The sequence below is a fragment of the Solea senegalensis genome, linkage group LG15 (genome assembly GCF_019176455.1).
Source record: "Solea senegalensis isolate Sse05_10M linkage group LG15, IFAPA_SoseM_1, whole genome shotgun sequence".
Lineage (NCBI taxonomy): Eukaryota > Metazoa > Chordata > Actinopteri > Pleuronectiformes > Soleidae > Solea > Solea senegalensis.
Window position 1 is genome coordinate 14,596,919 of NC_058035.1, and position 12,867 is coordinate 14,609,785.

The window sequence follows — 12,867 nt, forward strand, 5'->3', positions numbered from 1 at the left end:
TCTGGATTTATCTCATCGCAGAGCAGCCTCGCTAATGCCAATATTATTATTGTACAGCCGAGTATACAAAACCTCCTATGTTCAGAGATTGTGTTGAATTCAGCACATCAGGGTACACACAATAGTTAAAGAGATTTATTTATTTATTTTTACCAGTGGTGGCTCTTCCAACACAACTTTTATTTGCTGTTGTAAATATTACATTCCTCCTGGCAAGAAATTAAATTGAGGACACAAAGTAGCATGGGTACAATCAATCCACACTGGCGGAGAAGGCATGATAATTATAAACAAAAACTGTGTCATTCTCCGTGAGGAAAGCAGCTGCAGGGGTGACAGGCGAAGCTGAACATGAATATGGATCACACAACTGAAGATCTGCGAGCTGACGCAACTGCAGTTTTGCTCAAGCTGGCTCAAAGGCTGCCGTGCCAGTGGTGACGTGCATAAAGTACTGTAGATGGAAGTTAGATAAAGCACTGACAACTGCCACTGTCACACCAGGAACGACCTTGCATCATCCAGTAAAAGTCAGAGCAAATAACTATTTGTTGTTATGTAAACAGGAGCAGCCACGGCAACAATGTTTTATTACTCACCTTCGTAAACAACAAATAAATCACGCTGACAAATTTGCACAGATGAAAAGAACCTCACAGTGCCGATTATAAAAACTAATCTGCACGTGATTATGATATGTACACATACAATCTATAACCAGACAATCAAGAATACTGGATTTTACCACTCAGCTTTCTATATTTCACATAACACTCAAACCAACCGGCTCGCTCACTCTGCAATAGCATTTTCCTTTTCTTTCCTTTTTTTTTCCCCCGATCCCTTTTTGTCTTCTCTACCCCCTGAGGTAGCGTGACACACTTTCATGAATTAGCCCAGACAAGATGGACAGTTATTAGAGCTGCCACAGCACATTTGGCTGAATCTGAAAGGTCAGAATTAGCATGGAGGGAAGCGTAGAAGGAGTCCTAAAACTGATCCCTAGATCAATTTTTTGACTTTTAAATATTTCACAAATGTCCAGTAACACTTCTTATATGTCCACAGTGCCGATATTTATCCCAATAAAGGAGGATTTAATATGGCATTTATAGCTGCTCTTTCATGTGGAGCCTATAGCAGGAGGAACATTGCTCAGCACCTGTGTATGTTTCTTTTATGCATATGTGCAGACATTCATCTACTGTATGTGTCTGTGCCCAAAAGCAAAGCACCCATGAGGCCTTGGTTCACTTGACAGAATGATGGAAACTACTTAGCTCTGCTGTTTTGAAACAAATCACAAACAAGGCTCTGAGCAGCAATTCAAAAAAGGAAAAACCTGCTTCAAACCTAGTAAACCTTCATGTGAATAACATTAGAAATCTGGTTGCCTTAGTCCAAAGAAGAAAAAAGTAGAACTCCCTCAGGCTCTGAAAATAAACCTTTAGCTTAAATGTGGCTCACAGAGGAATGGCTTTATTGAGCCAAGTGAATGAGCAACAGCAGCCACAGGATGTTAGCGTTACTATTCATAACTTATTTTCCTATGCCTAAAACCGTTTTCCCTTCTGGTCTCACCTTTGCCGCTCTCTTAAAATGCAATTACCTACTGGTAAATTTACAGGAAAAGAAAAACAATGACTTTTGACCAGAGGAGCCGTTACTCTGAATGTCAAATTGACGCTGCACACAGGCCCGATCAGCTCCACTGTGCTGCCGAACACAGGAAATATAAAGAAAAATGAATCACATTATCCCTTTGTCTTAGCCCAGCCCGAGGTTAATAAAATGTGTGGCTTCACCAGCGGCTGGGAAAGCACAGCGAATGGCAAAGAGACAAGTTCCAGCACTTCAAAATTCCTCACTGGAACCACAGAATGTTTTTCAAACTGTAGGTGTGACGCGCGAGGGTGTTTGAATGGCAGTCAGTTGTGTTCGTTAACAGTAAGACCCCTTTGATGACGACACAGTCTCAGACTAAATCAGAAACATATTGAAGGCATATTAACAATCAGTGGCATTGTATTAAATGTCTCTATAAAACAGCATAGATCGAAAGCATGCAGACTTAAATCCAGCTGGGTAATGAGTCATAATGGGCAAAAACAGTGGCTATAGTATAAACAAGAGGGTGAAAAAACCCACAAACAAAAAAAATCGTTTTATACAAAATGATTTTACAAAGAAGAAAATGTTCAATACTCGTTTCATTCAAACACAAACCAAATGTGAGCTTGAAAAGCCTCTTGGGTTGTGATTTTTTCTTTTTTAAATCTAAAACTGTTTTTTTTTATTTTTAGAAAAGTGAATTGGACTGAATATTACTTTTTGGAACTACGAAAAAATGTTTCTAGATTAATCAATTAAAAATGTTCAAACATAAAAAAGCCTACTATTTCATGTTTACTAACAAAAGGCAAAGGGGAGAGTGAAGTAGTTTTTGTCTTTAAGGGGGTCTTTGACTGAGAAAAAAACCCAGATAGCCTCTAAATTAGACCTCTCTTAGAAGAACCAGAGACTTGTCTTAAACATAGACAGGAATGAGGCTACACTGGTCTGATCTCAGTTTCAAAATTGTGGCCTTCAGAACCAACAACAGCTGCTGAAATGACGTCACTTCAGTCATTTTTAAGAACCTCACTCCGATGGAGTCCAAAGAGATTTTACACAACTCTTCTTTTCTTAGTCAGTCAACAACTGTAAACAGATGTGTGTATAATCATAGCACTTCCATTATGACACAGTAGCTCCTAATTTCTTTGTCTTCCGATGGTTTCGCAGCCATCACACAAAGATATGTATATATATACACACATATACATATATATATATATATATATATATATATATATAATGTAAGGATTAGAAGGACTAGAAGTCAATTTTCTGGAATTTCACACAATGGCAGTTAAAAAGCTATTGCTCAAAAACCGCTGCCCATTTTCCACTAAAAGAAGAACTAAACTAAAGGTCAGGATAACCACAATGACATAATTGAAAGTTGGCATTTCAGATGAGCTGGCTGTTGGCATTTCAGATGAGTTAGTACGATAATTCACCTAAAGGCTACAATTAAATCTCTCAGCTGCCACACTCACCAAACTCATCGCAGATGCTCTCGTTCTGCAGCAAGGCGGGGTGTTCGAAGGTGTCGCGGCAGTACAGGATCCTCGTGCTCCCGCCCAGCGCGGCGATGCCGCCCAGCGCCAACACCGTGTGGTCTATGAAGAGAGAAGATGGCTGCTCCCGGAGCCTCGCCAAGACGGAGCGGTAGCGGCAATACTGGGGGTAACTGAGGACCAAAACCTTCTGCCCATCCTCGTCCTGGCCTGAGAAACACAAAATACACAGAGACATAGTCAGAAGATGCACCCCGACATTTAACAGGGGAAGCTTATAAAGCAAACAGGAAGGATTTTTTGTTTCTTTCTTAAATTGTCCTTGTAAATTTAGCACATTCAGTTTTACAGGACACACTCTCTCTTGAATTTCAGTTAAGATTTCATTTCTTTTTCTCCCTCAGAGATCATTTTCTGGCTGCTATTATATTCTGGCTCATCTGCTGCCAGTGTACTGTAAATATGACCCTTTTATTCCTTCCCACTGGCCTTGAATTGTAAGCTTCCCTGTGCTGTTCTATCTGTAACTTTTGGCAAAAAAGAAAAATTGCTAATAAATTGCCAAATTGTCTAGTAGCAACATTTTATTTTTTTTAAATGCAGTGACCTTTATCCTTTCTCCTCATATTTAATGCTGTTGCCATCTGATATCCTTCCACAATGCTCTCTCTGTGTTCATGGAAATGCATCGCATGAAGGAAGCAATGTGTTCTGATTCTGCAGGGTTCATTGTGTCATCAGAGTTTCAATGAAAAGTCTCACGCTCCTTCCTTCTAACAATAACAGTAATACAACAGTAATCACCTAAGTCTTGTGTATAATTTACCGATGTCTCTCATAGAAATACGTAATGTCGCCGGGCCGCATGTTTGCATGACACACATCACTATTACGGCAACACGAGGAACGTCAGGAACAACTGTTCGACAAGGCTCCAAGTGTGAAATCCTCACAGCTACTGAGACAAAACAGCGTCTGGTTCAAGGTCCAGTAAGGTGTAACATTGAGGAGGTTTTATTGGCAGAACATGAATATATTACCTTCTGAGTATGTTTGCATATGTGAATAATTGCTTTAAATAATATTAGTTAAGTTTTTGCAGCTTTAGAATAAGACTTTTATATGTATTTTAGGAGAGGGCATTGCTTTATAGAGGCCACCAATCAATAAATGACAATATTTAAAGGCTATAGTAGTTGGGAAAGGGAGGGATGATTGTTTTATGATGCGGTCACTAATTCTTACACGCTGGACCTTTAATGTTAGGGATAAGACTACGGACTGGCAGCTCAATGAATGGAGGTCACTGCAGTGTCCTACTCTTAACAAAAATAGATGAGCAAACCTGTATGTGTGTGTGTGTGTGTGTGTGTGTGTGCTGACCTTGATAAACCACAGCTCAGTGTATGAATGTGTTTTGACCTGCTAAAAAACAAGTGAATTAAAGTGTCACTGCTGCATGGGTGACATACAGTATAGCTCACTGCTAGAGTCTGCTAATAATGAAACCACCATATTAAGGCTGGGCTTATCACCATGTCACTAATGTGCGTGTGTAATTTCGTATTCCGGTGACAGCGAGTTATTTTTGATTTATGCATTTTTGGCCGTGATGGCGAACTGGCAAAGAAATCTTTTTCCATTATTTAGAAAAGCTCCAAGACAGGATGTAGACACAGAGCTGAAACAATAAACTACCACAGGAGGATGTGCTGATAGACAAATCAAGCTGTTACTAGGCTCTTATACAGATACTATGTTAAGAGTCTAAGTGCTGATAGATGAATGGAGGTACAGCAAGGGCTTTGTGTTAAATGTTAAGTTCTTGTGTATGTGTTGTGGGAACACTTTTGTTAGTGTACATGTGTCATAAACCAAAGTACTGGATAAATAGAAATTTTGATTTCTATTGATAGTAGACATCATAGATGAGTGTTGAGGGATTACAAACGTTTTTACAGTTCATCCTGCGGGGAAAATGAACATCTGTACCAGATTTCATTGCAATCCATCAAATAGTTCTTGAGATATTTCAGTCTGGGCTGTAGTGGAGCTCTGACTGACAGTCTGTCATCCCTGGGTAATAAAATACCATAAACTCACTGCTGAATGGTTACAACAGAACGTGTGCTATTACTGTTGTGGCTTCAAACTGTAGCACATTCATCCAAATTCAATTCTTCACTTTTATGGGAATTCAGCTGTGTCCAGGTTGCTCGTCTTTATAATCTACAAAAGTGGAATACAGGACTTTAATAATTTGCATCACACCCACCTCTAACAAACAAAGTGAATAAGTTGACGTTGCATTCTTTATTCTACCTTGTTAAAACCTGTTCTCTGAGTATATTGTCTTCTTCTTTATGCAAATAACGCTGTGAGCTGTTAGTGCTACAGGGTACGGCTGTTTTTGTAACCTGAAACCTATCATTTTATTTTATTATTAAATACAGCAGTTCTTTTTCCTCGTGTGACTTTTTGTTTAATACATAAAATGTCAGAAATTGAAATGATCAGAATTTCCAAAAGCATATATATCTTTCACTGAATAGTTAATATTCATGTGCGACTGAAGCTGAAACCACAGAGCATATATTATTTTGGCTTAAAGAGATTTAAGTTATTTTTCAGCTCTTTTGATACATGATACACAGATATAATAAATGATGGTGACCCAAGGGTGGGATCATAACGTGGTTCTGATGTGGTGATGTAACACATGACCTCAGCATTGTTAATAACAGCACATTAAACGGGAAATTAGTCAAATCATAATACACATGTATTAAGCTTCAGTCAACGTCTTATTTTGCAGAGACACAAGACTGTTATTTGGAAAGGGAGTGATCATATTTTTCGAGCTGACAAAGCCGACTACAGAGTTTAACAGTTGATGAAGCATAGTCAGGCAGTTTGAAACATGATTTTTGTATGAATTATTCACGGTGCTGTCTGTGTTTATAAAGCTCCAGGACAAGACATTCATGGGAATTTCTGTTGGTGAGGTTAATATTTTAGAGGAGGCTATAACTGGCAGGTATTTCACCTTGACTGCGCGGCCAATTTTAACAAGTCTATTTACAAAATGCATTTTCCAAATTCTTTAAAAAAAAAAAAAAAAAAATGATATCAAGTAAGAGGAGAAAGACGCAGTCTCTGAAATGCACGGCATAAGCAGCACAGGAAAGACAGCATTCATCACATATTTACAGCATCTGCATTCCCGATAATCAATGTCCTCGATTCCACTGCACTCCAACGTGAAGCCCACAAAGGAAATGATTAAAACCATAGAGCACACACACACACACACACATCACATCACAGGAGGTGCTACAGTGGCTCCCACAAAGCACACAGATGTGTAAATTCACACATACACCATACTGCATACATGCACATGCATGCTCTGCTGCAGTGCCGTACACGTAAATCCATCAAAGATTGTGACACTTCTAGAATGAAATTACAGCTCAGAGGTAGAGCAGGCTTTGTTTCCAAATGTCAGGGATTTTATTGTAAGCAGTCCTCGTCAGACCTGCTCTTCCTCCCGAGGATCCTCACAACATTTCACTTGATTAGATTCAATTTGGAGAGGGAGCTGCAGGGCATTAATAATGGTGCAAAGGCGCTGTAAAATAAGCATGTCTCTCTCTCTCTCTCTCTCTCTCTCTCTCTCTCTATGTGTCTGTGTGCATGTGTTGATGCATGTAATGTACCAATTTATCCGTTTAAAAATTCCTTTTGGTCCTAATGTGCAACCTTTCAGAATAAAGGACGTCCTTATCTTAATGTAAGCTTTCTAATGGGTCTGAGCTGGGGCTGCATCACTGGAGAGCTGCAAGACACAGTGAGAACATTATGCAATGTGTTTCTCCCTCTCTGGATCCCTTTACAATGTGTCCTTCTGTCCGTCGGTCCTGTCCTGGTGGTAGTGTAGCGTATTGATCAAACAGGTGTGGTGCGGCAGATTATTTTCGGAACACGCTGTAAAGCTCCCGGCCTCGTAAACAACAATAGTGTCAGGGTCATAACTGCTCCACAATACAGCTGACGTTACAACCACTCTGTCAGTGCAGTTGTCCATAAATTCTACTACGGTGCAACAGTAAACCCTTAAGGCACACTAACAATAATATATAATATGTGTTACTACACCATTCATAATCTGCACACAGGTAAAAGTAGTCATGACAGGTAAACTGAATTAATGTTAAAAATAATGTTTTTCCTCCTTTTACATATTAACTTCATTTTAAATGGTTAGTTAGTCGTTGTAAAATGTCTTGTTTGGCTCTGGAGCGGCTTTCAAAAGTCTGAGAAAACAATCCTGCAGAGCACAAACTCACACCAGAGCGTCTGTGTAACAACCTGGGGGGGCATGGATTATAAAATACATGCGACTTAATGAGCCAAGAGAGCCCTAGAAAGACGCTATCGAGTTGCTTTATGTTGGATCCAGAGCTTTTTGGAGCTTGACTCATCCTGGGGATTAAAAACAGAATATTTGGTGCCTCTGTCACTTCAATTTTCTTCCCTCTCCGTTTTGCAAAGCTAAACGGCCGTTTTAGAAAACGTGTTCAGCAAAGAGCAGGAAACGACATATGATCATATGATGCAAAACAGGTTAAGAGGGTGAACTATATGTGCTCTACCGGTGAGATCAGGATCCAGATCCAGACACTAGACTGCAGTGTAGTTTGCAAGCCAAAAATAAAAATGCCTGTTGAGCACCAATTTCTTTTTTGTTCCTGTAACAATGATAAAAACCTTGATTCCTTTGATGTTTTTTTCTTTTTAAATACTTCTACCAGTAAATCATATTACTCTAGGCAGTAGCAGTAGACCACATTGTAAATTATTACCAGAATTTCATGGGGTTTGACTGTAAATTTGGCAATAAATGACATCATTATCATTTCAGAGGCGTTAACTGTGATAAAATACTGTATTTTCATATTTTATTGTGAAATTACCGTACGTGTGGCTATTACAGGAAACTCCTCTGAAGCGAATTAAGTGCTTGCTCATTGTGTGCACTGTTAGGTTTCTCTTCTTGAAGTGGTTTCTGTCTTGCTGTGTACGACGGTGCCTTGAGATACTGTGTGTTGTGATTTGGCGCTGTACAAGTAAAAATTCAATTGAATTGACTTTTTTGACGTGTGATTTATATGCATTCCTACGGGAATATGCTGTCAAGTCACGGTGATATATACTGTATGACAAAATTACTGTGACCGTTACAGAAAAAGTGTATATATATATATATATGTATATATATATATATATATATATATATATATATATATATATATATATATATGTATGTGTATATATAGTATAGAACTACAGTGACATAGTGGCTGAGAAAAAAAAGCCTAGAAAATGATTCATTTATTAAATTCAGTGTCTATAATTTGTTTCTGGGATGTTATCAGTCATATCAGACTTGTAAAAGTCTATTGTATAACATACTGGTGTTAAGCTGAAGTCCATACAGGTGACTGAGATTTTCAAGTAAAAACACGATTACAATATCAGCAGGGGTGACAAAGTCGTGGGCGAGTTTTGCATTATCTTGATATGACAGCAGAAATCTGATTTTAAGTACCATCGCTGAGGCTAAAGAGTCATGGCTGAACCAGCTGTCTAATATACAAATTGAAAAGCAAACCAGATCTTTTTTTTCATTTTCAAACAAAGGAATCCAGAAAATGTGTGCAATGGTGTTAATAATATGTATGTTTCAGGTTTGAGTAAGCCTCCTCCTCCTCCTCCTCCTCCTCCTCCTCCTGATGTCAGGGAAACGATTGTGTAAAATGTCAGTCTGGTAAAATCATTTAAGGCATTGAATATCATAAAAATAACATCAGTCAGGAAGCACAACATTACCCAGAGTGTTTCTTTCATTCTGTCTTTCTTTTTCTTATTTAGGGAAACATATTAGTGTTGTGGGTACTGTTTTGACCAAAGCTGGCTTTAAAAGAAACTGCACAATGAATCAATACACCGTGTTACTGCTGTGGTTTTGCAGGATTGTGCTTTGCTATGAATCACGACCCGAGAGATACAACGGCACACAAATTAAAGGGATGCCAGTTCAAAGGAAGCTCTATCTGTTGGTTTTCCGAGGAGAAACATAGAAACACTTGTCACTAAGCAATATCGTTCTTTTTTTATCAAAAACTTCATAAGCAGCGATAGAGAGTGAAGCACAAATGCCGAACAAAATGAATATTACAGTGTAGCATTTTTGTTTTTTATACTTTTTGGAAAAGGGAAATGGCTCTGTGGTGCAGTAATTCCATCTTAAAAAGACCCATATACCACTGGTTTTGATTGTGCTGATTTGCTGGCGTCCATTCAGCCCCTGTTTTCTATTCAGACAAGTACAACTCACAGATACTCCATGCTAATAAAACATTTGGTGGTGTTGTGTTAAAGGAAACAAGAAAATGTGATGGTTGTCCGCCAAACAGCAACTATTTAGTTGCCAAACTCATATCATCCTTTTCACAACATCTGTGTCTGCTTCCTGTCTGTCTTCCAACAATCTGATTCCCTTTAAAAAAAACCTCAAGAATGAGATTCTACTCACAGCTGACTTCTCTTTTCTGGACACTGGATTTCCCTTGAACACAGAACTGCATCTCAAAACAGACAAATCATTTGAGAGTGCAAACCAGTAATCCCAGGTTTTAAGTCAAAGTCAATAAATCAAGCAAAAGAAACACAAGAAACATCAACAATTTTAATGATTGCCGATATTTTACTGTTTCCAGCATCTCAAATGTGAGTTTCTGCTGTTATTCTGGAACCAGCTGGATATCGCTCATCAAAGAAAATCATGAAGTATCTGTAAACTGACTGAAATATTCAGTTAATTATCTGACAGAATGATTAATGATGATGCTGTGAGAGCTGCCTGAAAACACTTGACAGGGGTGGCTTGTTTAGGAAAAAGGGGGATTTGTGGTTTATGGTCTAAACCTTTAAACAAAACCATATTAAATGGGAAATATTGCACTTATGTAAACAACTCCACTGCAGCAGACTGGTAAAGTCATTAACTACAGTAACTGTCATGAGACACTCCACGGTAAAATAAAATACAGATCTCTATCTACTCCAACACAGTAAAAAGCAACATGCTCTAATATATGTGCGCAATGTTTGGTTCATAAATGTGACAAAATTGTATTTAACAACACATGGGTGGGTCGGATATTTGTTGGATAAATATTCCAGACAGCCAGCTCCTCCTCTGAGGAAAACCCCCGAGCAAAACGAAAAAAAGGGAAGTGAGGAGACTGTGCTGTGATGCGGTCACAGTCTCTGTGAGAGAAACAGAACTGGAAACAAGTAAGATTACAACAGGCTCCACCACTGTATTAAATCAGAATTAATGTCCATTTTGTAAAATTACACTCCCAGTTTTTCACCCATAACAAGAGTGATAAATCACTCCGTCTTAGTCCAAATCTCAGAAACACCATTTAGGACATGAAAGTCATTAGTTGTGGTTGAAGCAGCTGCTCCGTTGGATGAATCGCTATTGCAATATTAGATGAAACATCTCTGATACCATTGAATTTCAAAACAGGGAATTTAAAAAGAAAAAAAAAGAAAAAAGAAGAAAAGAAAGGGTGATCTAGTTCTGCATGTCTGAGATCCTTTAACTGGAGGATTTGTCTGCAGTGGCTTTGAACATTTGTGAATAAAACTAGTCATTATATGAGGGCTGCTGACAGTTGAAAGCAGAACGGTGCTGGCGAATTAAAAACCAAGTGTGACTCATGTAAACTGTCATTTAAATTCAACCGAGTTTAAAAACATCCAAACTGCCCACAAACTCTGACAAGATCTCCCGGGCAAGTGCTCTCATTTCTCTTGTCAAAGACGAGGAGGGGAAAAAGCTGAAAACCATTACTCTCATACTTGCTCTCTGTCACCCACTGTAGGCCTTAAATCACTCATTCGTCTCAAATTTGCTGTTGTCAACATTTCCACATTATCTGCTCGGCCAAGGAATTTACTGGATCCTCCTGCTACTTTTGTGGGGATGGCGACTTGGTAAGAAGTGCCAACACAGGGCCAATAATGTCACTTTTGTATTTGATGTGTTTTTGGGGTTTTTTGTTTAAACCTCTGAACCAGTCAAAAAAAAATAAAAAATAGGCATAAAGTTTAAACAGTTTCATAAAAAAATAAAGACGAAAGAAGGGAGGGAGGGGGAGAGAAGAGAAGGTTCTTGTTTGGTATTCTGACTCCATCCTGCAGGCACTCTGCTCTGTGCTCTTGGTATTGATTTCTGTGGTTGCCCTGTTTCCATTTAACTTCTACTCATAATATATAACACATCTCTGATTCGTCCGCCTCCTCTCTCTCACTCTCTCCTTCTCTCTCTCTCTCTCACTTCTCAATGAAGGGACATGACACTGAGAGGGGGCCGTATAAGCAGCAGCAGGCGCCCGATCTGGCTATTGGTTTCATGTTATTGAAACCTGACCAAATAAAGAGGGAACAGCATCTGTCAATGACACCAAATGAAAATTATGCACGGTGGGTGGATGGTGTGTGTGTGTGGGGGGGAGACACACACCGCCCCACGTCACTGAGAACAACCTTGTGTTTTCTACAAAGAGAAAATCACATTAGAAACAACAATGAACTAAATGATTTGAATTTACATGATTCATCGCTTGTATAATCTGTGAATGACTACACTATCTCGGATAAAACAGAATGTGCTGGAACATTTTGCTAATTATGAGCCCGTCCGCGCTGTAAACAAAACAGTATGAATCACGCGGAGGATGCAGCGGCATCAATAAATCACGATAAAGGGGTAAAACAAAGCAAAGTGATCAAACAAAAACGACATAAGCGCATTCTGTTCAATGTGAGCAACGAGGAGTTAATACTTTATCTATAGAATATCACGCCGCTAACAAATGAGTCAATGGCCATCCTTCAGCGCCATCCCATCACACATATACACGCATGCTGACTAACCTTTTCTCTGCTCATCATTAGTTACACGCTGTGCTCTTACACACAAACACTATGTACACAAGAGATACACACCGCCTAAAACCAAACCTCAACTCTGAACTGAATATGACAATATTAATATTAACATACAGGCCATAATTAATAAAACCAACGACAATGCAATAACCTATTTGTTGAGCGACAGGTCAGATGGTGCTGAGGCAGCATCAATCAATATCTTTACACTAACCATGTTTGACTTTGGGTATTGTGTAAGAGCAGCCCGTATTTTCCCCTCAGCGTCTCACAGCGCACTGTTGTGGTTTTTTACGACCCGCAATTTAACTGTTTTGGAGAACCTCATTTCCAGCAGCACCGGCAGCTGTTTTCACAAGAAAAAAAAAAAAGTACCAAAAAGCCCACAGTACATGACATACTCTGCACTAAACAGCAAACAGCAGCTGAGGAGCCACACTTTTCTCTCAGGGCTTAATTGAGACCTGGAGAACAAAAACATAGTTGGCAGACAGGTGAATAACATTCATCAGGCGACACAACTTCAAATGAATGCTAATTCATGAATGAATGGTTCTGTCTGCTTGATGTGCAAGGTTTCAATGAGCCCGGGCTTTGTTTAACACAACAACTAAAACATTTGTTATTTGTTTTTGAACTTAAAATATTAAAATTAGTTTTGCACAATAATAGTCTATTACTTTCTAACTGTGTTATTGATATAGTCTCAATGTGC

At 38.9% G+C, this 12,867-nt stretch overlaps 1 protein-coding gene across 1 annotated transcript in view; it reads right to left on the reverse strand.

Annotated features, from left to right (window-relative positions):
• Nucleotides 1-12,867, reverse strand: part of arid5b (AT-rich interaction domain 5B) — a 70,983-nt gene that overhangs the window by 36,595 nt on the left and 21,521 nt on the right. The window contains exon 4 of the mRNA XM_044045364.1: nt 3,102-3,332. Coding sequence (XP_043901299.1) covers nt 3,102-3,332 — 231 coding nt within the window. The remainder of the gene's footprint in view (nt 1-3,101; nt 3,333-12,867) is intronic.